This window comes from Cyanistes caeruleus, chromosome 3, assembly GCF_971803275.1.
Source record: "Cyanistes caeruleus chromosome 3, bCyaCae1.hap1.1, whole genome shotgun sequence".
Classification (NCBI taxonomy): Eukaryota; Metazoa; Chordata; class Aves; order Passeriformes; family Paridae; genus Cyanistes; species Cyanistes caeruleus.
In genome coordinates, this window is record NC_141703.1 from 15,453,954 (window position 1) to 15,481,126 (window position 27,173).

A 27,173-nucleotide genomic window follows, 5' to 3' on the forward strand; every position below is an offset into this window, starting at 1 on the left:
TTGACATCAAAACTAGAACAAGATGTGTAGCTATCTGCTAGAGAGAACTTACTTCCAGATCATCAGCTGATACTTCAGATGCTGAAACCACAGCCCTCTCTCCAATCTTGTCTATCAGGACAAGATAGACAATTCAAATACCCAGTCTTCAAATAGGAAGCGAGACCTGAGGGAGGCTTATCTGTTATAGGTCTCAGGATACACAAGCCCTCTGCTATCCAAGGCATTTTTTACCCTGAAACACATGGGATTCATCCATGCCTTGAGCAGAAGCTGCACTGCAGACATCCTGTCAGAGTGATGCTGCAGTGGCTGTTTGCAGCTGTTGAGCTGTTTTTTGTGCTTAGCTTCCCACTTAATCCTGAGTTGATGCTGTTATTGAATGGAGGGTCAATGTATGTGTCTGAGGATGGCTGTTCTGGAATGATCCGTCTTGTGCTCAGGTGTTGTTTACCTCTGAGAATCCAGCCAGTTCTGTATCCCAAAAAATAAATGCTAAGCCTGTTCCCAGTAACTAGAGACTTGCCTGAGTGTGCAGCACTCTTTAGTGCAGTAATTCATCTACATCAGCTCTGGACTAATTCACTGAATCTATTATTTATTACAGCTGCTTTTTGGAGTGTGGATATACTCAGAATAGGAAAAAAACCCATGATGATAATTTAAGGTAGCATGCCACTGAAGTGTAAAATGTGCTGAATCTCATATTTATCTACATGATGCTTTGCATCCACCTAAGTCAGTGTGTGTCAGCTTTCTACTAGCTTTTACATAAAATATTTTTATACTGTCTCACAGACAAAGCAGTGAGCAGGTGGAACTTCCTAGCCAAGTCCACAAAGAGACATCCCAATCCTTCCTCAGAATGCAGTAAAGCAGCAGTTAGACACCCCTTTCATCCTCTGAATCTGAGTTGTGACCTGGTGGTTCTCACATGCTCAGTGGTTTGGAAAAGTCACCAAATGTTTATTTCATAGTGCTCTCTGCTTTCAGAACAGGGAAAAGGATTTTTTTCCTTGATCACTTCTTTTCCCTCAAAACTTTTGTTCGTTGTCTTCATCTGAATTTTATTTCTTCAGAGACACCAGAGGAGGTGTGGCGAGTTGACCCCAGCCAGCAGCCATCCTCCACCCAGCCACTTGCTCCCTATAAGGGTGAGAGCAGGGCAAGCAAAACCAAGAAAATTCATTAATAGAGACAATTTAATAAATAAATGAAAGAGAAATAAAAATAGGCAACACAAAGGCAACCACTGTTCAGTAGATAATTCATTCACTACCTGGATTGATGTCCAGCCAGTCTCCAAGGACTGGAAGCGTCCTAAACCAACACCTCCAAAGCCCACCCATTTTTATTGCTGAGCAGGAGGCCATATGGCACAGAATATATCTTTACTCATCTTGGGTCAGCTGCTGTGTCCCCTTCAACTTCTTCCCCACCCTGGCCTACTTGGGGGATAGGAAAGGGGGGGAAAAAAAAAAGAAAAAAAAGAAAAAAAAAGAAAGCTGTGTAGGTATGCTGGGCAATAGCCAAAACACAAGTGTGTTACTAGTGCAGTTTTAGTCACAAATCCAAAATACAGCACCATGTGGGCTGCTGTGAAGAAAATTAACTCCATCTCAGCCAGACCTAATACAGGGCATGGCCAGAAAAACCAACTGTAATGGTCATGGGTAAATCCAAACATTTGTGTTCAGAATAAGAAATCTGTGAAGCCTACAAAGTTCTTGTTTGCTTGAACCAATGACACATAAAATTCATGCTGAATGACAGCATGTGAAGAACTTTCCTGTTCCCTACTAGTATTATTTAATTTGTCAGGCTGATGGTGCTTACAGAGAGCAAACTTTCAGATGCACATTTCTGGGCTGCTTCTTTACAGTTGATGTTTCTCTCACTAAACTTTTGAAGTTTGGACGGAGCTTATGTGTCAGAGCCCTAAGTTTGGGTTCTAATCATTTGAGTTTGGTTTTGGGGGGTGATCCCACTGGAGATCTGTTCCTGCTGTCCAAGGAGTTCAAATCATGGTTAAGCTCAGCAAATGTAGGGTCTGCTCTTGGAGTCAGGAGCAGCTCTCAAGGCTTTGCTCATTTTAGGAGACTTGATCTCCTCTGGCCGTGGTGCACTGACCTGCACTACCCTCACTGCAGTACAGTCAACGCACTACAGGCTCCATTGGCTGCCCCACTGTAGTGCAACAGGCTGGTTTGTAACATCAGATGCCTGAATCTAAATTTAGACACAAGACCAAAGCTTGGGGGCTGAAATCAGTAGCCTGCATCTGGAGCCCTTAGAGATACCCCCAGGGTATTTAGTTTTGACTTGCCTCCAGCTGTCAGACCAGAGGGACCCGTCAATTCCATAGGTTCAGCCGAGCTATGCATGTGTCTTGCATACCCGCAAGTGTCTGAAAAGGCACTTAGTCTGGGCAGCTGAACTGGTGGAGGCTCAGATACCCTCAAGTAGGATAATGCAGGTTGTCTTTATAGTAAGCATAAAATAATAAGTCCTGTTATTTGAAATTAATTTGTATTTCTGTGGCCTGCCAGTACTTCTCTGCATTGAATATGGAAGTTGACATAGAGGCCACCAAAACTGAGACATTTAAAGTGAGGTGAACATTTCTACAAAATCACATGCCCTTCTACAAACAGTAGTTAGTCCTTTTAGACCTGCTGTCTTAGAGTATCACATATTTTTATGCATAGTTTAACAGCTGTAAAACATATTCCCTTTTTATTTGTAAGGCACATTGACATACTCATCTGTTGCACGGCAACATGTAAGAAACTGCTTTTCATGACAACTGCTTTTTATGATTTCTGAGTAGGAGTGCTGGCTTCTGTATTTTCCAGTTGAAAGTTGAGATGATATCCTTATTTATAGACAGTAAAGGAAAAAGAGCTGAGGAAACTTTAGAGTAATACTCAAAACTCTTATACTGAGTTGTACAGGTGGTTTAGTTATTAATGCATTAACATTTATTAATGTATTATTTATTGTTGTGCCATCTTTATAGATTCATAAATATCTGCTTTCTTGCACACAAGGGGAGAGATAACCTATGTCAACCTTCTGCCTCCTTTATGCTTCCAGTTTATGTGATCTGGTGGGAGGCCATAGCAGTGGAACTGTGGAAGGAAGTGTCAGCTACAGGCTTTCTCTAAGGGAAAGAGGCTGTGGCAGGTTGCTGTCTGGAGCAATCTCATTTGAGATAATGGTTTTCGGGGCTACAGAGCTGACTCCCTGGATGACGTGTGTGGGAATGCTTATCAGAATGCAGTTTTTTAAATATTTTATATTGTTTATGAAGGTCTCAAATACAAAGAGAAAGATGGCAAGGAAATAAGGCAGCACAAAGAGACACTAATGGAATATTTTATGAAGATTATTCACCCTTGAATAAGCAGTTGTTATAAAGTGATAATTTATCACAGTGAATGTTCTTCCTTTCAGACAAGGAGTATTGCAAAGTGATATTTCCGTACGAAGCACAGAACGATGATGAACTCACAATCCGGGAAGGTGATGTTGTCACACTTATTAGTAAGGTAAAAGCAATATTTTTCTCCTATAAGCAGTGATACAGTTTTTAAAACTGACATAATTTAATTGCCATAAAATTAGTATTTATGCCTTTGACAGTGTTGTTGCTAAACCGATGCTAGTTTGACAGTGAAACATTACGGAGACTTCAGAGCCCTACAAATCCCTTCCTCCTGTGCTTCAGAGCCTTACCCTGATAATGAATGTAAAGCAAAGAACAACCAATGTGTACTCTTGAGCCCACAAATTTATAGAATTAATTTTAATTTTAATCTGGTGGCAGAACAATATAAATTGTTAAATTGATCCCTGTAACAAGCATAATGGCTTAGAGAATAAATTGGAAGATTCTAGAAAGCAGCAGCTTTGAATATTAGTATTGTAATATACTCACAGCTTTCACGCGTGAGGCTTTTTTTCTTGTAGGAATTGTGAATTAGATTTTTGTTTTAGACTGAGGTAGTTTGCCTAAATTAATGTACTGAACTAAACATTTAAAATTTAGCCAGTCTTAACATTCTGGTAAAGCAGAGAAATACGACAGAAAATGAATAGTTTTAGATCTGTATTTTTTTATAAAATTATATGAAATTATTCAAGATTAGAAATGAAAAAAACAGATCCAGGATTTATACTAAATCTTCAAAAACCATAGAGTGAGATAGTGAGTAAACAGTTGGTTTTCCTTTAGAAGAAATGTGCACCATGTTACAAAGAACAGATTATAGTTTAGGTGCACTTTATTTCCTGCCCTGTTTAAAGACTTTATGGTTTGTTTAAAAGTTTTTGATTGCTGGACATAAATATTTGTGGGTGAAAAAAAAATCTATAAACTAGAAAAGACCTTTCCATGAGGAAGATGAATCATAACAATGAAACATACACAATACTGCTGCTTTTTTTTGTGCTTATATGAAAGTAAAATAATTAGTACTATAACTGATGTGTTATAAGAAATTGTTACTTGACTGAACAATTTGGCACTGTGAAAAAAAACCCAAAATCTTGGGAAGTACATCTGGGTCAGTGTTTGCCACATACTAAACTATTTTCAATCCTAGGGGACATCTTTGTCCTGAACAATACGCATGTAACCAAGGAAAAGTAATCAGACATTTGGTCAGACGAGAAATTGCAAATGTAAAAATAAATCGTGTACATTAAATATCCTTAAATTACTTGTCCTCACTGACTTTTGTTTAGCTAGTTTGTAAAGCTGTGTAGCTCTGCCTGATTCAGAATGTTCTCATGTGAGTATTTAACAGTGTTTCTGATCATGAAAATGGCTTTCTAGATGTTGCTTCTGTCCACTTTATGCTTTATTGACCAGAATGATTTAGTTCCCCAAGATGGCTGGTCTCTGGGTGGAGCTGTGTTCATCAGCAAACACAGATAAAAAGACATTCCTGAGGTTTCTATGTGAGCTTTCATTTGCTTGCTTTTTCCCATTTTCTTCTTCCCTCTGCCTCTGCCCTCACAGTGGAAGGATATTTGTCTTTCATAATAACTAAGCTGATGATTTGACCATATTGATCAGTATTCCAAATCACACAAAGAGAATGGTTTGGAATAGTAAATATGCTATTCTCTAGCCATGTCCTTCTACTCTCCCGTGATATCAAGCCACTGCAGACATTTTATTTTTCTTCTTTTTTTTCTGTGCCGTGTCATGTCTATGAACACTTATATAAACTCATGCCTCTAGAGAGTGGGGGGGTCTCAATGCACAAAAGCCTGGAGTTTCTCTGTGGATGCCTTTTTAAGGGATGTCTGAACTGATCTGAGCCACTGAAGAAATGATGCTTAACAAGCAGTCACTCTGCAGATCTTTTGTGCTTTGCAGGCCTCAGACTTGTGGGGTTTCTTCATATGTTTTTAACGCAGTTAAAAAAATAAAATTCAGGCTATGTGGAATCAGGGTCTTTGCTGTAGAGTTCTGAAAATAGTGAGGTCTCCTTTATGCTCTACCACATAATACAGTAACTTTATTTTAGTCTAGATCTTCTGAAGCAGATGTCTGTTGTCATCTTTCTTTTAGTCAGCATTAACAAAATCAGCCTCGCCTTTCTGCCCACCAATGGCTTCTGCTAGAGAGTTACCCAGAGTTCAAATCACCATGCTTACATGACCAGTTAGTGAGCCATGCTGACTAACAGGCATCAAAGAGAAACATATGGAATGAATCAGAAATTATTGCCATGGCTTTGCTATCAGATCACAGTTGCTTTTAATTTATTTGTAATGAATTGTTTTGCAGCTTTTGCTTTCTATGCTGGAAAGCGTTAGATAGCATTTATTCTTCCCAATTATCTAGACTCAAAGAGAGAAGACTGTTACTTTTAAGGAAACAGATGGGTGTCACAGTGCTTCCTACAACCACAGATGCATTATCGTAAAACAATGCATTTTGTTGAAATCACTAAAACCAAAAAGTGATATAGATTCCTAGCATAAAAAATCTGTTACTAGACTAGTCTGTTTTTCCACAGTTAGATCCATAGAAGTGTTGAAGACTTGTAGTTTTAACTCATGCTGAATTTGCTTTTAATTGAAAACTACAGCGTTGGTGAGAATGTGTGGGAGTGGCTGAAGTAAAGAGTGAGTGACAGAAGAATGGGAGAGAAATCTCATGAAAAGAATGTAAAATGCATTACAATAATCTTAAAAGCACGAAGTTGAGATAGCACTTGATAGGTGCTAAGACAAAAGGGGATGGATCAAATGAGCTAAATGGGGAGTTCCTACAAGAGCCTATGAACAGGTGCACACACATGTGACAATGGGTATGTGAGGAAGCTGTTAGTCTATTATTCATCTTAAAATGCTAAGACCTAATTTTGTGGAAAGATGTGGAATCAGTGAATGCAGAATTCAACAGCACCATTTTAACAATATCCACAAATAAAAAGGATAAGAGTATAGCAGATTTCTCTCTTTTATTCAGCTGAATTAGTTGTAAAAGTCCCTTTGTCATGATCATAAAATCAAGATCAGAAAATATCACTCTAATATAAAGAGCAAACCATTATTAATTTTTTTATTATTTTTTTTTTTTCTGTCATGGACTTTGCAGACTGTTTCAAGTTCTCACCGTTTTGATGGATGTTGAGATCTTGAATCACAAGCTGGTCAGAACATCCCAATAGGTCTCTGTGATAAGAGAATTTGAATACCTGAGTTTCTTTGAAATAGCTAAAGAATACTTTGAAAAGATTTGCTGAATCACAAGTAACCTCCCTAATCACATGCTGGAAAGGTTTATTTAAGTGCTGAAGAAAGTCAGTAGAGGCTGATCACTTACAGGTCAGAATGGTATGTTTTTGGGGAGATATAGGGTGAAGGATGGCATTATGCAAAATTGATAACCAAAAGTAATGGCCTATTATTTGGAAAATATACGCTATGAAATAATCCAAACATATCTTAGTTAAAATGTACCTAAAAGACTGAAGAAAAGCAGAATCTTCACATGCATCTATTCCAAAAATTTCTGTAAAAGTTTTTCTTTCCTTCTTTGTCCCAGTGAAGCAAATACCCTTTTAAATACCTAAAAAAGGTTTTATTTATTAATAAGTGAATATAAAAGTGGGTAAATGGTTGTCTTTTATTTTCTTCATGCAGAATAATGTAAAAACTCTGAAAATATTGGTCAGAATTGTAACAGAAGGTAAAAACTTCATCTTCAAGGCAATAAACTAATAGACCTGGTACCTTTGCTTGGCAAAAAAGGAGTCTAAGAAAAATACGCCTTTGAAAGAAAGAGAATAAAAACAAAAATACAGTAATTTTACTTGTACAGTTAAGGTGATAGCTGTGCATTTTGATGATTAGATATGTTCATGAGGTTAAAATTATGAATGGTAAGAGGCCATGGGATTGACACTGTAGATTATTTTTGCATTGTCAGACATTTGTGTTCCTTAAGTAATTTTTTTTAGTGTCTTCAAAATATTCCTGACAGCATTTGGGTATGGGCAAGAATACTGGTAATGACTGCAATCTGCAGCTGAAGGAGGGTGGAAAACAGGTCTTTTATCATGCTCAAATATTAATTTTGAAGATTGTATTTGTAATAAATAGAGTTTCTTCTAAGCAGCAAAAGATTCATGTGACATTTTCAACTGCCATTATGAAAATTTTACTGGACTTTTTATTCCAGCCCTCTTAGACATAGCTATTGTAAGCTACTTTTCCACAAATTTATTAATAGCTTTGACAAATTATGACAAAATGCATAGGATTCTGACAACTTCACTGAAAATGACCTGTGTGAGGAATCAATAGAAATAGCTACATAATTTCAAAGCAAATACATCAAGCACACACTGGCAGCTGTGCTCTAATTCAAAAGCAGTTTTACTTGCAAGGATGTAAAGAAGATTTCATTGCAGTGCATCAATCTACCTGAGCTCTAGGCAGTAAAGACCACCTTGTTCCCAGGAGAGAAAATGGTCTAGATAAATAAAATCAGCTGCTTCAAAAATCATTGCAAAAGCAAGATATCCTCACCTGAACCCTTATTTTCAATGGATGGTACTGATATCAGTGTCAGTTCTGCTAATTCTGAATTTTTAAGGTGATTTGCTGATGCTATTCAAATAGTTACTGCATTGGTATTATGAAAGACACAACAGGATAATTACTAGTGAAAAACTTACATGACCATTTATCTGGTCTAGATATTTCATGAGATATTTAATGACAACCCAATTTGTAGAGCTAAATTTTGTGCTGGGGGGCAAAGAGCCACAAACCTAGTTTTAAAAATAAGCATATGGCAATCACGTTTTACAAAGCTTGTATTTGCTTTTGGTGTTATTGTTAATAATTTATTGTGAGATTTGCAAGTTTTGTGGTTCAAAACGCTGTACATTTAGTGACTTCCTGCCCTGAAGCATATGCAGTCGAGTGATAAGACAGACAAGTACAGGTGAGCAGAAGAGTATAATGAAAGAATTCAATGAGATTCAGTTTTGATAGTCTCTTTGACCATGTCCTTTTCTCACTGTTGGAGTTGTGCTGTGTGTGTTTGTCCCTGGAAGAGCGTGGAATCTGGCTTTATGCAGTGTTTAATCCCACCCAATCCTTGGGGTAGCCATGGAGCAGCTAATTTAACCCTGACTGTATTTATAGGCAGTTACTGGAGCGTGGCCCTTTTGCCAAAACAATTCTACTGCTTTTCTCTCATACAACATCTTTAAATGCTCATCCTGGTGCAGGAGGTAATTGTCCAGAGCACTTTCTTTAGCTGAGCTATTGGCAAGGCGAACTCATCTGTGCAGGGTTGTGAAGGAAAACAGCTGCTCTAACGGATGCAGGAGGCTCCTAAAGGGATGAAATTAGTAAGTGCTATGTTAAAGAATCTTGCCAGTGAGTTGAGGCCATGATCAGGGGAAGGAGCAGGAGGTAGACAGTGTGATAGAGGACACTCACTGATACTCAATCGAACATTTCACTGGGCTGGGGAGATGTTAGAGTTGGCAGAAATTGTTTCTGTGGGGTTTTATTCATTGCTGAAGTTTTCTGTACACCTTTAATTACAAACAGCACACACATATTTTACAAACCTTGGCTATAGAAATATGTGAAGGAATTAAAAACTTTAAGATTTTCTTTAAATATGAGCTAATAGGTAGGAATCACTAATTCTTCCTTATTAAGGTGAATTCTTCACTATTTTCTCCTCTAAAAACAAACCAACAGAAGAATTTTTCCAAGCAGAAATGTGGTAGCTTAAGACCATCTCTTTCAAAATAAAGTCTAAGATTTTCTCTTTCTTCCTATGAAAGAAAGGAAAAAAACCAGCCAAATTTCATGATAGTCAGGTAATTTTTTTTTTCTTGACTGACAACTAAAATCAAGCTTTTTAGCTTATTTTTACAAATTAGTTTACTGATATAACCATGCAAAAAAATTTAGGTTATGCAGGGGAAAGTATGATCTGGTTTAACAAAATAAAACTACGGCTTTCTGTCTGAGCAATGCAATGGACTTTGGTTGACACTGAATATTTGGTCATGCAAATGCTGCTTTTTGGGGTTTTAATACAAGATATTTTGCACATTTGTAACTTCTACAGCAGTCTTGCATACAGAAACTGAAAGGAATACAGTAAGTAAGCATTTAATACTGCCCAGCTTTAAGAAGGCTTTTATGATGTTTTGTGTTTAAAGAGAAGCATGTAAACAATAAAGGCACTTCTTGCCTCTGGAAATAAATAGGCATTTCCCTCAGAAAGAACAATGCCATAAAGGCTCCTGAGATATCCATGAATTATTCATCACTGGCCAGACCTAATAGCCGTACCTAATCTGCTTTCTGTGTTCCTTGTCCCCTACCCTTCACTACTTCTCTTGGCACCAGCTTTTCCCCCAGGACATCCTGCCTCCTCCTCTGATTGGGAAACCTGCTTGTATCACGCTTCTGATTCCTTACAAGGAATTATTTTGAACGTTGTGCGTGCTGAGGGTGCAGTTTTACATGATGGAAGCTAAAAGGGATGGTTCTCCTGCCCTTTCGCCTTGCATCTGACAACCACAGGACACACCGGGGCATGTGAGCAGGGACGGGTGATGGAGGAGTGGGACTGTCCCAGCAGCTTGCTGAGAGGTTGGTGTAGCTGTAGGGTCACTTCTCCCTGACCTGAAACTTTCCTCTGTAGGTTTTGACTAATAGGAATCAGAAGGTTTGGATTCTTTCTGGGTTTCAAGCCACGGTGCCTTGAGGGATGGCAGCTGGGGTAGGTCCAGCAAAGCGAGCCCTGTTTGACCTACCTCCGATGTGTGCAGCAAGTGCCCTGGGTAAAACCTGTGTCATTTCACAGAAGCATGAATGCTTCCTCAAATGAGTGATATAAAACAGTTATATAAAATCTGTGGGCGCACTGATGATCAAGTAAATAAATGTTCATTTTCTGAAATTATTCTCAGTAAATTATGGAAAATAGACTCTGAGTAATTCCTCTTGCTTGAACCTTGTCCTTGGCCAAGACTTTAAAATGTTTATAAATAATTTTGTAGCACTTGTTCATATCTTGCAGCATTTCTTGGCTGCTGTGGTTAGCAGCGGGGCGTTAAGGTCTCTGTGGAGACAAAGCCTGACAATGTTTAATCAGGAACCAGGTGCAGCTTACTTTTCATTGGTATCTTTAGAAATATTACTGAAACACAAATGTTTGAGCTAAGCACTTAAATAAGCTGCTAAGCCTGTGATTAGTCCAGGGAGAGTGGAACAGCCAGGACTCAAATGTTGATCTCATTATTGTATTTATAATATTATTTTTTTAAAGTACACACTGAAGTTCTCTTTTCCTGTTCTTCTTACCACCAATTGTGGTGCTACAAGAGTGACTTCAAAAGAAAGGCATTCTTTTGTTTGTGGGAAGTCCCAAATTTGAATTTTGACAAATGCAAGTTCATGCCAAACTAGGTAGGCGAAGTAGCAGGATCCCTCATGCATGCAATGCTTCAAGATTTGCATCATTTTGAAAGGCGTTTTGTTTGCAAGTATGTTTAACACAGCCAAGCTAATCTAAGAAAGTGACATATTTTGAGATAAAAAAGGAAAGAATCTTTTTTTCTACTTAGAAAAGATATTGCTGAAATGCTGAGGTGTCTGGAAAACTGTGATTATTGCTCACAGTGTGGGGTTTAGATTCACTGCTTAACTTCACTGCTTATCCTTTCTTTTATTCTGAATGTTGGGTTCACCTGCTGGTTTGATGGTATTATCTGAAGTCCAACATTTTCAGGGCAGGGAAAGCTATTTCAAGGGGAAGTAAAAATGCACATACAGTGCCAAGTAATTAGTAATTGTAATTAGGACCCTGGTCCTAAGATGTCTTCCATCTAAGTGGTTTAATGCTATTGCATTAAATAATCTTTCAAATGTTTTGTTCTAGGTTTTTATAATCTTTCTAAATACAGAAAATGTAATTACATAAATATTTTATCTTGGCTCATCAGAGGCATAAATTATGTCTGTTACTAGCACCACCTTTCATGTTTGTGTTGGCTAATTTAGTTTTAATTTGAGTATTGGAGTGTTCGAGTTTTATGATGTGGAACATATTTATTTCTCCACGATAATTCTGCTGAGTGAACATTGCAAATGAAGTGAATCCTCAGAAGAGATTGTTTTGTTCAATAAGCAACTTAATTCTTTCTGTTTGTACAAATATTTAATCAAAGCTTTTTAGCCTCATTACTGATTAAACTATTTAGTCACAGAATGTAAAGTCAAATGATTAGACCTAGCCTGAAACAGATTTAACAGAAGAAGTACATCTGCTCTGTTAGATCCTCTGCTCTAATGTCCTGGGCATTGCAGGTCATTTATTATACTCAGCCAGTTTCTTTTTTGCAGGGTTCAATAACCTGGGCCAATTTTTGACCAGATTTTGTCTTCTGGACAGGTGTCTTCTTGTTGTGCCTTCCACTAAAAAGCACAGCTTAGAAAGAGCAGTATGAAATAAACTGAAAAAGCTGAAATAAAGTCTAATTTCTGACTCTCTCCTGTTTCCTTCCATACAGAGCTGACATGAGGATTTCTTAGTAGAGCCTCGGAGCTTGCAGATAAATAAAAATTTTCCTGTTTGACTGCTTAAGCTTTGAAAGATGCAACTGGCATTATCAGTGTAAAGTTCTGTATGTCTTGGGCATGAGAACTGACAGGAGCTGGGAAGGATCCATGCAGGACTTGGGGTTTTAGGAATATGTTAAAGGATTTGAGCAGGATAAACCTCTGGGTTAGGGACCAGGGCTTTAATGCTTTTCTTTCAATATTTCATAATCTATGTGTATTGCAAGAAGTATGTAAAGGGAAAATAGGTGTTTTCCAGGACTGCTTCAGAAGACAAATTTATTGTCTATTGGGCTGTCTCTTTTATATAACTTATCTTATATTAGGTAGTTGTTGAGAGATTCATACTGTCTTAATGACAGATTTTAAAACCATGTTTCTGCCAAGGAGTACTTGATTACTAACCAGATGCTCATTTTCTTTAACAAAATGTAACGAATTTTGCAATTTTTGTACTGTGAGGTCTCAATCCCAGTAACTGAGATTATAGTAAGTAACAAACCTTGATCATTTGGAGAAGTGCTAGGTAGCACAATGTGAGTGTAATGTAAGCCTCTGGAGAGATGCTTTCCTTCATTCATAGATAGTTTACCAAGTTTAATGAGAACAGATGAAGATTCTAAAATCAATTCTTTTCTAACTCTTAAAATAAATTTGGATTTTGAGAATGATCCGTCTTGGTTTCAGCACCATGACACTGAATGTAGCAAGAATTTCTAAAGAAACATATTTTAAGATCATTAAAATGCTTTTGTCACTCTGATTTAACATGACTTTTTTATTTCCCCCCAAATGCCAAATTGTATTAATGAAGATCTGATGTATTTTTAATGACGGTTTCAAAATCACAGAGCCCTTCTTCAGACAGCAAGAGATGAGAGGAGTGGGTGCTGCCTTGAAGGCCTGGCTGCTTTGGAGGAGAAGGCAGGAAACGTCTTTGCCCCTAAAGTTAAGTGGAAAGCATGGCTGCAGCCGTGGATACCTGCTTCCTCTCAGGCTTCCTTGAGGAAGATAAAGCTGCAGAAATTGCAGCTTTATTTAAATTTCTGCAGGTAAAGCTGCAGAAATTGCTCAGCTGTTGGTAGATTCCCAGTATCAGATGGCTGTTAATGCTGGTGAGAGCAATCTTGATGCACTTGCAGCTGGCTGCAATGATGATGGAGATACAAGTCCAACGGCTTCTGAACACACTATAATGTATACATAGAGCCAAGTAGCTACAGGTTTTTATTTAAAAGATTAAGAACAGTCTCATAGCATACAGTAACTCTCCTGTAAGCAGCTTCAAGAAAAAAAAGAGTAAAAAAAAAAAGGGTAGAATAATGCATAGTACTTGGAAGAAAACATACACTGGAGTGTGTCTGACATTGAAATTATAATAGTCTTGCATTCTTTATTGACTCCTGGTAAAATAATGAAAAAAATCCAAATAGTAGAGTTTTATTATAAATATGTTTACAACCAGAAATGCTGCTTTGCATTTTCAGCAAAACTGTTGGTTTCCTTCATGTTCCTTTTACCTGGCTCAGGCCTAGAGTGCAAATAGCGGTGTGGGCTAGAAATAAACCCATCTCTAATAACCAAGTCTGTTTTTTTAAGACAGAGGGCTTTATATGAAATAAAAACCCCTCTGTCTTTGGGGTGTATGAAACTCCTGTCTCCTTGGAGCCAAGAGAAAGGCTGTGAAGCTGTAAGCATTTCCAGCAGGGAGACTTCAGTCATGTTTGTGTAGCGAGGTAATCAGTCAGCACCAAACTTGTAGCTGGGACACGGCTTGGCGTGAGAGACACATCACCTGCGGGGTATGAATTTGAGTCTTTTAATTTCATTATCTTCAATGTGGTATCAGGTACTAAAGGGGACCAACAGCTCTGCCTTATCTACCTCCACTGTCACCATCAAAGCAAACCAGCAGTGAGGGAAGGGAAGTTTGTGTTCTTGGCTGGTGAGCAGCTGGACTCCTGTGCTGGGGAGATGACATGGGCCAGTGTCATGTCACTGGTGTCTGTCTGGGTACAGCTGCTGTGCAGAGAGTGGAGTATTTGTCAGACTGCAGAGCATAAGGCACTTTATGCTGGGCTTTTTGTTCAATCTCCACGATCTTCTGCTTTTTTCCTGTTGAATTCAGAGCACCAAGAGAAGGAACAGCACAATGTTTGCTCTAACACAGAGCAGTAGTTCTGCTCCTACGAAACCTTATAATGTAGGATACTGTGCACATAAGAGACCAAGCAATGTCATTATTCTTTTACCCAGAAGAGGAGAAAGCATGTGTCTACTGTTTTATGACTTTTCTTCATCAGTATGACAGTGGGTGCAGGATCACTGCAGTTGCTAAAAGGTGACAGCCACGATCTTATGCTGTTGACCCCACTTATGTATCTCACTGTATTTCACTTGCATTCAGTAACAGTGTGATAAATCTGGTGCTCTGAATGGAAACTTTCTCTGCCTATGTTAAAATATCTCTGCATGGCTTTTGGCTGGTCTCTCTACTCATGTATCTCTCTCTTTCCCCTCTCCTCTGTCCCTACTCTTTTACTCACCACAGACGTAAGTTTCAGAGTAGAACTGTGTTTTTACTTTTCTTGTTTTACCATTGGTTTGGGTTTGTATTTTGTTTTCTTTTTTGATGTTCCCCTCTGAAAAAATAAAAAGTCTGTTTTCTCCAGATGATTCTCTCTTCTAATTTTATTCGCAGCTTGTCTGTCTCACTGCTGATTCCACAATGAATCGTTCTTTTTTATTCTTCAAATCAAGAAAAAGGCTGATGTTTTTTAGTTCATTTGTGTATACTCTTAAATTTCTTGGCAACATGTTGACAAGAGGTAGCTATATTCTGATTTTCTAGTAGTTTCCATTTCTCCCAGATTTATCCTTTTCTCTGATTTATGTAAGTGTTCCAGTCCAAGTTGACATTTTAGTACCTAATATTTTGTGTAATGTTTATTTCTTACGAGGTTTAAACATCTCAAAAACTCAACACTTTAGTCTTTCTCTTCACTATGTTTTGTCCAACTTTTGCCCAAATATTTAGATCAAAATGAATGTTTCTAGTAAATCCAGTGTATTCAGGTTTTTTGTTCTTTATATGGGAACCACTGAGCTTGGAATTAGAATGGCTGCTGAATGGAAGTGAGCTGGAATCACACCCAGCCTTCCTTGGGGAAGGCAGACAGGCAGACAGGACATTCCTGATAGGGAGCATTCCCCATCCTTGCTCTGCCTGGCTGAAGTGACTGAAGGGACGGGGCAATGGCAGCAAATTCCTGCCCAGCACAGCAGGAGCATCCCCTCTGTGACAGGAGCACCTGTCCAGGTGCCCTGGCATAGTCGGCATGAGGCTGTGACAAGTTACAAGTGATAGGCCTCGAGCTGGGCCAGAGGAGTTTTAGGTTAGATACCAGGAAAAATTTCATCACCAAAGGAGTGGTCAAGCGCTGGAAGGCTGCCCAGGGAAGATGTGGAGTCTCCATCCCTGGAGGTACTTAGAAGACATGTAGATGTGGTACTTAGAGACACGGCTTAGAGGTGGACTTGGCAGTGCTGGGGTAACAGATGGATTCAGTGATCTTAGAGGTCATTTTTATGATTTTACTTCATGATGTTTTATGATTTTACTTTACTAGAAATGAGGATAAAACCAAGATAGGTATTTTAATGAGAAAAATCTCCCTCAAGATTTTTAATTACTCTGTTTCATGAATCTGACTCTGCTTGAACAACCAAAGCAGGATTGGCAGTGTGGACCAGCAGTGCATTTCTCTAAGGTGTTTGATTGCACTGTCACTGCAATGAGAACGTAGGTATAGTCTCCAAATTAAGCTTTGGTTGGAGCAGGTTTTTACAGTAGCTAAATGTTGACCCAGCTACCACCTAACTTAATGAATTTCAGTATCTGAAGTATTTTTTTGCCATGTCTTACTACTTCAGTTTTGTAAATATTTTGTGAGGGTTTTTTTTTTCCTTAAAAAAATCCAAAATGCATTTCTAGTACTTGTAACACATTTTCTTCATAGGACTTTGGGGATATTTAATCTGATTTCTGTTTATTTAAGTTGTTATATGAGTCTGACAGGATAACACAGAGATAAAGCAGAAATCCATCTGTTTGTTAATAAATTTTGGGTTATTAATAAAGATTTGTCAATCTTGCTACTGAATTACTTGACAGCTTTTCTATAAAATTTGCATTTTGAAATTACAGCCATTTTGTTGTGCATGAACACATAACCACAAGATATGTTAAAAAAGGCAATACGGTTAGGATTGCGTGGCTGATGGCAATCTGGAAGAAATGGAGTGGTTTTTGCTCAGTGTTCACAAACAAACACATTGTTTTAATCACACTGCCTTGATCGTGCTTCTTAGCTCTGCCCTCTGTCAGTACTTGTGGCGGCTGGTGGGGCTGTAACTCAGGTGTGCTTGTGTGCTGCTCTGTCCCACCATTAAGACCTACCTTCTGTAACTTCTCTAATTCTTTTTCTTCTCTCGATTCTGCTGTACTTCTTCTGTATTTTTCTTTACTCCTGGATTTCTCAGTCCCCTTTGGGCTGAGCTCCTTTGGGATCCTCCCTCACGGGGAGTCCTGTTTATCTCAGTTCTCTGGGTTTGAAGAAAACTCCCAAGCTTTTTAGAATCTTGTTTCTCATGTTTATTAGAATGTTATTACAAAACTTGGCAGGTCTCTCCAGACTATCTGCACAAGTTCAATTCACCTCAACCTGGCTCCTTTTGCTCTGATGGTACAAAATGGCCCTGAACCAAGCAGCTGCCTCATCCTTATATCTATTTTTACCCTATTAACTACAGACATGTATTTTAATATATAATATGAATATATAATATATATTATATAATATATATATATTTTTTTAAAATATAAAAATATTTTTATATTTTAACAAGTAAGTTTTCTATATCTACTTACATAACTAAAACTGCAAGTAACTCTCAGCCAATCATTCTTTGTGTCCCAAAAACTGCAGAATCATGGAGAAGAAGGAAGAAGAAGAGCTAAAAACCACACCTTTTTTCCTCCATCTTTACTCCATTAAACCCCTCTAAAAATCTATATTTTTCACCTCAGTGGCATACTAAACATTCTACCACCTTCTACTTAATTTTTTTATAAATCCTGGTTTACCCAGGGATATTTGGAAGCCTTTCTGTCAATGGCAAATAGGATTGATACTTTCTTGGAGAACAGGACAAACAGAGAATTGTCTCTCCATTTCTGGATTCCTACACCTTCTACCTGCACCTTAGGCTGGCTTCCAGAGGTTGCTGGGGCATGGCACGCCTGCAGTTGTGGGTAGCAGGAGGGCACCACCATGGAGATTCTTCACTAGATTTCATCAGTAGCTTTTAGCTTCTAAAGTCTCTTTATCTTTTTCTCAGTGACCCATAAGCCTCCTCTTGCAAGTGAACTAAATGAGAAAATTAAAGAGAAACTGCCTAAAGAGATTTACTTACTGTATGAAAATCTGCTGTGGTGATTGGCCGCATAAGCCTGAGTGATGAGCTAGAGAGGGGGAAAAAAGCAAACCTGCGGATGTTTGGGATTTATGAATGTGTGACACAAACAGCAGCTCCATGAAAACAAATGAGCTTCAAAAAACATTGAGGAAAAAATTCACATGTGTTAATAAAATGAAGAAGTAGGAGTAATATTTGTGTTTCTTAAGAGAATAAAATATCCTACCTAAAAAGCATATATGTGATGTCTTGTGCTGTTCAGTCGGGATTATTTGCTAGCACTAAGCTGTGCAATCAGTTGAAGCACAAGCTTTTCGTCTCTGGATGCTTGAATTATTCTTAATATTTTTCAAAATCTAAATTGGGTCATAAATGTTTAGGCAGTTTCAGATTAGCAGCGTAGGGGGTGGAGGGCATTATAAAACACACCATGTGATAGAACAGTTGAGTGCACTGATTATTAGGCTGTGCAAGTAGATAGAGCCAAGTGAGAGAGCGCCTTCACACCAGGAGTGAGGGGCACTGGCTCTGTAGCAAGGGCAGAATCCTGCACAGTGCCTGCCCATGCCATGCATGACTGGCTGATTATCTTGGTCCTCCATGGAGCCCTTGACAGCCCTGTAGGTACTCAGCAGATGTTTTGAAAACATCAGCTGGTCAAGAATCAGCCCTTGTCACTAAAAAAGGTCTTACAGAGCTGGTAAATACCGCCTAAATAACTAATACTCCTAAATAACTGTGGGAAGACCTAGAAATTGTCCTCCCTGGTGGAGGCCACCCTGCTACAGAGAAGGGAGAATACAGAAAAGCAAAGATTGGGCCTGAGAAAAGATTATCAAAAAAAGAATGAAAGGATTGTTTTCTGCCTGCATTACATCAGAGAAAAATACTGAGATAGGAGGGGGGGAAATCCAAATGCACCAAAACAGTCATGATGTAAGAAACCAGGCTCTTTAGCTGGCGTGTTTAGCTAGCACATACTCAGGAGACCAGGAGAACTAAATAACCTAAATAAAGAGTCTAGAACAGAAAAGTAACAAAAACCACCCCCAAAGCATAAAAGCAAGTCTGTTTTCTCTCAACTATCATCCAGTGTTTGTCTATTGTAACTTATTAACCTTAAGTAACCTTATACTAAGGTGTATTAAGTAGGTCTCACTAAGTTAACCTGCATTGTTTTGTCATCCATTTAGCAGCTGAAATAAAAGATTTTATGGAAATCAGGAAAAGTTGACCAGCCTGATATTGAGCCAACTGCAAAAATTGGCTGAAGTGGTTTTAAGACTGAGCAGACAATGGGTGACTTTCCTGTAATTGTGTTTTGGAAAACAGCTGAGCTGTTACAGCTTGAGCTTTCAGGAAAAAAGAATGTGGAAAATCTCAACAGGAAGTGTTCTATGTAGCAAATACACACACACAAAAAGTGAATATAGAGCACTGAGGACTTTGGGAACAACTTCAACCTTCTCTAAAATGTTGTGGCTTCTGTCACTATTATTATTCATAACAAAAATAACTGCTATTTTTTAATCATTTAGAATCACTGATTTACTTACTCACTTATTTATCTGTACTTTGTTTTGCTTTACACTCTGCATTGTACTGCTCAGAAATGCTGCAGAAAAGGAAGGTGATGCCTGATATTAATCCAGGTGCATGATGTTCACTCCCTTGTAAATTGGAGTGAGATGGAATTTAATAATTCCAATGTGTCAAGCTTTCTTTTGGAAGTATGGGAAATAAGGGAGCTTTTTTTATCTTCTGATGTATGATGTTTAATTAAGTTATTGTCTTTCTGCAGAATGAAGTCAGAGAGACATAGGGTCATGCATGCTCAAAATGCTGACTGGTTTAATAGATCAAATGGTGAACTAGCACTTTGTTTTGGACACAGACAAGGTCTTGAGCTCTTACAGCATGTTCATTGTTCTTTTCTAGCTGCTCCCTGTGATAATGGAATGCAGGGTGGTTACTGAAGTTTTTGTCTGAGAGATTACCCTGTTAACCTGGTACTCCAGCAAATTGTCATATTCTAGCAAACAGGCAGGACATTATGCAAGAGAATACTTCAGCTCAAAAATCTGCTCAGTGCACAAGCACACTGTGGTTTTCATTTTATTTTACTGTTTTGTAGGATTGCATTGATGTGGGTTGGTGGGAAGGAGAACTCAATGGCAGACGAGGTGTCTTTCCAGATAACTTTGTCAAGCTACTCCCTTCAGATTTTGAAAAAGAGGTAAGCAATATATTATTTTCGCTTGAAAATTCAGAATGAAAGTAGAGCTGAAAGAAATCTTCTTTCAGATATGTGATTTTGACAATGTTTTACTTCTCATCTTATAACTTAAAAGGAAAAAAAAATTCTGGGTTAGAAGAAGAATGTGTGGCACTCAAAGTCATCTTACAGAGTTTCCTTGAAGGGTTTGATTTGCCCATCCAGTCACTCCACCTTCACTATGCTGCTCTGAAAACCCTTTGTCCTGTGTCCTACAAGTTTGAGAGAGAGAAGAACTGGAGGTCCCAGCATTGAGTCATATGATGCAATGGCATCCAGAATTCTTTAATCTTCTCCATTGATTTTGTGGTGGAATATGAGAAGTATATATATAAATATATATAATACAAGATTTTAACAGTGAAATTTGAAATATAATAAGCTTTTAGTATATCAGAGGCATGTTTCTTTACCTCTCAGGATTACTAAAAAAGAAGGTATGAAACCTATGCAGAAGTTTTTTCAGCTCCTATTTATTTGAAAAAGATGGTATTGCCAGACAATATTCAGAAATCTTGTGGTTTCCTGGCATAAAGTAATGGATTACTTCCCCCAAAAGTCCATTCCATTTTTAGGAGCCTTTTGAGTCATCAGTGGGATATTACAAGCTTGCAATCAGGCTTTTGATGAGTATTTCACAGTGACAGTGCAAGCCTTCTGTGATAAAACCAAAATTTACTGACGCCCAGCTTCACTCTTTGGCAATAAAATTGGATGCCGAAGGCAAAAATTAAATAACTTGGAAAGCTTAATAAAGCAACTATTAAACAACTCACAGAGGTTAACATGATATTTATTGAAAAGGAAAGGAGAAGAGCAGCAAAAACTGTGGGAGATGAAAAGGCAGTTCTACAGCAAAGTGCATATCCTGGCTTTAGGCCTAAAAATAAAAGAAGGTGATTTGTCGAAGAGGCAGAAATCAAAAACCTGAAGACATAGTGAGCCTATTATAGAAGAAAAAAATCCTTACTGGTATCCTTTTTTGGTGGTGTAATTATTTAGTCTTTTTGAACTTAAAAATTATGTATGTTTAAAGTGATTTTTAGAGTACAATTGAATATAACTTGTAGAATAAATTAGATATTCAGATACTTGGAAATTGCAGCTAGGTTTGCTCTAACCATGGAAAATAAAATTTTATTAATTTTTGAAATGCCACAGATCTGGCCACTTGAGTAAGTAACTGGTAGGACTATAGACCATCTGTCTGTTCTTGAATCAATGCTAAAAGGGAAGGAGATAAATACTTTACCAGTGACTTTGTCAGGTATTTTCTGATGTGATCCAGAGACCTTGGATTCCATCCCATGGTCTGAAAGTATTTGTTGCACTAGTTCTTCTGTCTGTTCAACAAAAGTTTGGGATCTCTTCCCATCTTCTTGTTCAGGCCCTAGTTTTCCAAGCCTGACTCTTTTCCACATTTGCCTATTTATTCCAGGTCTTTTCTGTTCACTGCCTAGTCCCAGTCTCCACCTCCCAGGTGGTCTCCATTACAGGATTTTCCACTGAGCTCACTACCTGAGTCCAAACCACCATCTGGATTTACTTTCTACCCCTATACCAAATTTCTTTATACACCTTTTTTTTTCTTCTCCCCTTTTTCTCTTTGTCCCTCCTCTGTAGCTCTGTTCTCTTGTCCAACCAGTCCTGGTTTCCTTGCTGTTGACCTAATTTCTAGTCTGTCTCCATCACCTTCCTGGTTATCTCATCCAGGCACAGACCCTTGTAAATCCTTCTCTCTTCCATGTTCCCCCAAGGAGTCTTTTGAGGCTACTCACATTGCACCCTTTCTGACCTTGACCTGTCCTTTTGAAACAATCTATTTCCCTCTTCAGCTTTCACTTAAAGCCACTTTGTTACATCAACTCTTTTTCCTTTGTGTTTGTCTACATAAGTGCTTTGGTTTTAATCAGGAGTGACTGTAGTGAATCTGTCACTTGTCTGTCTGCACTTTGTTATGCTTTGGAAGACACATCTCAGGGACTTAGACCCCTTACAGGAGAGAGCTAAGCCAAAAGATGTGCTAAGGGAGTGCATCTCTTGTATTCCAGCTGCTGGTGTATTGCCAGTCAATGGGATCAGTCTCACACCACTCTCCAATAAAACCCCAAATGCCTGTATTGTATTGTTGAATCCTCAGCATCAACTCTTTCACTCTGCAGCCACTATCAACAGAACTCCTAATGCCTATCACAGAACATTCACTGTCTCATTTCCTTTCCAAATTTTTCTTCACTTTTCTGCATTTAAACCTTAAACCTAAATTCTTGTAGAAGTGTCTCTGTGAGTTTAAGGGACTCATTGTTGGTGGACAATGGCCCATGGCAGCCAGGCTGTAGAAGATCACTCTGATCTCCTGAGTTCTTAACCACAGCTTTCTCAGGTTGATGACAGAAGGTGAGCTGGTCAGGGTAAGATGGTAGAAGAAACTTGAAGGTTGCTGGATGACAACTTTGAGATTCAGGATGTTAGACTTACCCTGTCTAGGCAAAAACTGGTATTTTTTTTCTCCAGAGATCAATAAATTCGCTAGATTTGAGAGAGATCCCTTGGAAGGGTATGTGGCAAGCGCTCAGCCTTTACAACAAACCTGCTCTCTTTCAACACTCAGACCAAGATCTGAGAGTTCTAGGGCAGACACTGAACTAATTAGTGCAAGTGAACAAAGCAACTGATCTTTCTCAAAAGCAGATAGATAGATAGAAAATAATTGGAGGGAGGGCAGGGATCAATAAGAGTTTGAGAGAAAATACTAACCTAAATGGCTGATTGAAGTTTGGCAGTGTATATCTGGAAAAATCATTTCATTCCACATGTGTTCCACAAGACAATATACATTACTACATAGCCAGCAATGTAGTGAAAGTGATTGTGATTAATCTGTAGCAAAGGAAAAAAGATGAACATCAGAAAAAAAGAATGAACATATGGAAAAAGATTTTATTTTTTTTTACTTACAATTTCTTTACAATAATCTTGCTAGTTTGTTGGGGTTTCTTTAAAGTCAGAGATAAAGTATGTCATTTGATGTAGCACGATGCTCCGTTTGGTTTTGCACTCATTCCAACATACATGTGGTGACTGCCAGTGTGCTGTGCATGCATTCTCACACACCAGCACAGAAGAAAAGCCATCAGTCCTCCAGCCTGCAGGTGAAGAGGAATTGTTCCAGGACTACCAGAAACTTTGGTGATTGTTTCTCAGTCTTACCATTACAGATCTATTAGGAAAATCATCATAAAAGAAAAGGTAAAAGTATAAAAAGAACAGATTAGTCAGAATAATTTGTTTCATTTCACCAAACATCTAAAGTTCTGATCTTTCACAACTGGAACTTTAAATATATCCTAGTAAGTGAATAAAGGGTAACTTCTGCTGTATTTGGTTCTGCGGTTTTGCCTCATTTATGATCTGAAAATACTTCAGGTTTTGCCGCATGTATCTTGGAGTTTCTTTGTGTTTTTGTTGGGTTTTTTGTTTTTTGGGTTTTTTTTGCAAAATGTGTTAGAATATTTACAAGGTTAAATTTAAAAGAAATAGACTTCTTCATTAGATCAAAGGTCATGTATTCCTCCAGTCTTAAGGTACATAAAATGAACACTTTTAACCCCTCAGCAGGACATTTCAGTTGCTAATATAAAAAAGTTATTTTATTTGTCAATGCTATTTTCTCTCTTCATTTTAATGAAGTTATTTCAGGAGAAATATGTGGCAGATCTGTAGTCTCATGACTTGCAATTATTAATGTTAAGCACTTTATGATTAACTCCAACCTCTGTATGAATGAGATTTACAGGCCTGTTTTCTTCTGTTATTAAATTGTAGAGACCGAAGAAACCACCACCTCCATCAGCTCCTGTCATCAAACAAGGATCAGGTAAAATGCAGTTGACTTTTTACAGCACATGTCAGTGAGCACATCTCAATCTAAATTAAGTGTATTCAAATTTATATAGAATCCATCTGTATTAAAATTGACAATCAATTGTCTAGACAACAAGTAATAAATCACAATCAAAATGAAAATAATTGGTAACCCTGAAAGACTCTGGTGGGCTTTAAAAGTATTGCAGTCAACCATCTGTACCACTTCAAAATGATTTAATCATTAAACTTAATCATGTTAAATCAAAGCAGGGGTGATACTTGAGTTTTTCTTTTTTTTTTTTTTTTGTTTTGTTCACTGACTGAAGTTGATTGTGTGCATGTCCTTGCAGTACAGACACGTTATATGGATTCTGATAATACCTGCAGGAGGAAACTGCATTCACAGCAGATCTGATTTATTCTAGAGACACAGATCTTTTTAGAATACCTATAGAATAGTGTCATACAGTGGTCTCCTCTGAGCTGCAATCTAAGGCTTGCAGATCTGCATGAATGCTGGATCTGACTGGCTGCTCCAGGTTAGAGGCCATAGATTCTTGGTTTTCAACACTTCTGTAGCTCCAAGTATGAAACTAAAAGGAGTTACTCTGAATGGTTATGTAGATAAAGGTGTCACAAATGTATTAAGGGGTGATTCTGTTTTCCAAACAGACAAGTTCTAGCAAAACCAAATTTGTGATGTGTTATACAGAATTGTGTGTAGATGCTGAGAGCTATGCACACTTCTACTTGTAATTTTAAAATGACCTCTCCATACTAATTTTCAAAAGTGCCTGCATGATTTATTTTTATCATGAAACTTAGAAACAGTTAAAGAATCTACGCATTTGACAGTCCCGAACTCATAAATCAAATTTCAGTTCCAGTAGTGTAAAAATACAAAGTACAAGGGGATGCTCTCAGAGTTTTCATTTCTATTGCAGTTATGGTGGAAACATAACATAACTGGAGTTCTTTAATCTCTTAAGTCCAGTCAGTTTGTAAAAACTCTGCAGCAGCACTACTGCTTCCCCCACTGCAGGCACACATTAAAAACCAAAACAAATATGTCAAATCTCCAGATAGTTTTCTTGTTACTGTGATGTGTTCCAGCTTTCGGTACTTTAAAAAGTAAATTTTCCTCTCTTACAGACTTAAGCTGTTAGTAGAAATGCAACTTAAACCAATATACAATTTACTGTGAATCAATATGCTATAATTTAACTTGTTTGAATTTGTCATGCAGTTCTTTAACTACAGAATCATGATCATAAATATTTGTGTTTCTTATCCTGGTTTGTTCTTCACTCTGTCTTGAGACTCATGGAAACATAAATTTGATTTTAAATCAGTGATAGTGTCCAGAGAGAGCAGTATGACTTTGCCATCTAGTGGTGGTTGTATAACGATGTCTTAGTGACCACTGATGTTAAAGCCTGACATGTTTTGCAAAAACTCTATAAAACTTTATATTTATTTCAATTTATACTCCTATAATTAGATAATAACACTTTTAATAGGTACCTGTTCACATATAATGCTTAAACTGTGTCACCACAGGAGGATAATGTGCCTATTTTCAGAAGGAAAAATGGTTGCAAAAAGGATGCAGACAATTTGATTAAGGCCATCTAAGTCTAAGTCAAAGTCAAAGCCAAGACTATTGCAGTACTTTCTTTTCATACTCAGTTTGATACATATTTAGAGCTGAAAATCATCATATGTTTATTACCACCTTGACATCCTCTACTTTGTAAAATTATTTCTTCACTGAGATTACACTGTATTTTACCACATCTCTACATCAAGTCTTACTGTTGATAGTAGGTAACAACTTCAATAATGCTTCTGCATATTTGACCATCACAGTGTGATGAAGAAATTTAAAACTGTCAGTTTCAGCCTAAATAATTAAATGTCAGCATCTTCTGATGCAGAGCATAAAATTAAAGCAGAGAATTAGAACTTGTCTTTGTAGTACAAGTGGCATATGTGTAAAGAGGTATCTGTATTATTATAGAGATAGAAATTTATAATCTCTGCAGCAGTAAACTGCCAGGACCATCTGTGCTGCACTACTTTACAAAGCAAGGTGAAAACTGGAGAGCCGAATTTAGGAGCACAAGTTCCTTACATATAGACATTGAAAAGCAGTAGGCATTTCACTGGGTAGCTGGGGTAGGCAACAAAACTGTGTCCAGGCTGAAGGGTGGAAATACTCTTGAGTGCCTCTGGGAGCTGATACCAAGCTTCCCAAAGCTTTCTTGAGGGTGACTGTCACCTGGGAGCTAAGGCAGGATTGTGATGCCTGCCTGGGCGTTGATTAATTTGGGGGTCACAATCCAAGTAGGAAGAACAGCTGGGTCTGGGAACTCCTTAGTGGCTGTAGGCTCATTGTTCTATGCTTGGCCTGAGAATGTCTCTCTGTGTGTTAATGATAACTGTTAATCTTACTGTAACTAGGTATATAGACTTATATACCTATAAAGACTAGTCTTTCTTTTTGAACACACTAGTGTGTGCAACATTATCAATATGTTGACTTGTGCTTTGCATAACTTGTGTTCTGAAAGGCTTTAATTGCTTTGGAGCAACATCTTCCCCTCTCATCAGTGAAGTCTTTTTCATAGAATCATTTACGTTGGAAAAGACCCATAAGATTACCAAATCCAACTATAAGTGAGAATTCAGTATTATTTATTGACATGATATGTGGTACTGTTGCCTGTCCAACAGCACACTTGGGTAAAGAAACAATGGCTGGTGATCACCACTGATGAGTACTGATTTCTAGGAACCAGCTGCAGAAGGGAGTTGCAACATCACATTCAGAAAATGTAACTACACTTGAGAATGGCATATAATAGAATAGATTGGAACAAAAAATTGCCTTGTGCTCCTTGCCCTGCCTCCTCTGCTTTTCTTGGATTTCATCTACTGTAATTTTTATTGAAATGCTAATAGTGTTACCTAAAGTGGTTTTCAACACTACTAAGTTGAAATGGCATTAGCACCTAGTGGTTAGCCAATGCAGCAAAGCCAATATCCAATAAAGTGTTTCTTATAACACACGGATTAGAAGATTTTATCTTGCAGGTGCCAGGAAATTTTTGCAAAATCTTCCCGTTGCTGGTGCCACAAGTTCCCATATTTCTTGGAGCAACAGAAGTCTGTATGTCAGGCCCTCTAGTACAGAGGCAGAAAAACCCAGGGGCTTACACCTTCAGGCCAAAAGCTGTCAATTAAAATAGTCATTCAGAATGCTGCCAGCACTGCTCTTCTCCTCCTTCTAATGTGTGGATGTGAACAGCTAATAGGAGTGGAGAAAAAGGGGAGGGATGTGTTAATTTAATGTAAAATAACCTCTGTATACTCAGCTCGATCACGTATTCTCTTGACATTGCTCAATTAATTGATTTATTCCTAA

At 38.0% G+C, this 27,173-nt stretch overlaps 1 protein-coding gene across 13 annotated transcripts in view; it reads left to right on the top strand.

The window, feature by feature from the left end:
* Nucleotides 1–27,173, top strand: part of SH3KBP1 (SH3 domain containing kinase binding protein 1) — a 213,656-nt gene that overhangs the window by 159,228 nt on the left and 27,255 nt on the right. For all 13 annotated transcript variants that reach the window (XM_086879946.1, XM_086879948.1, XM_086879951.1 and 10 more), the window contains 3 exons: nt 3,457–3,551; nt 19,739–19,840; nt 23,705–23,756. In XM_086879946.1, the coding sequence (XP_086736072.1) occupies nt 3,457–3,551; nt 19,739–19,840; nt 23,705–23,756 (249 nt within the window). The remainder of the gene's footprint in view (nt 1–3,456; nt 3,552–19,738; nt 19,841–23,704; nt 23,757–27,173) is intronic.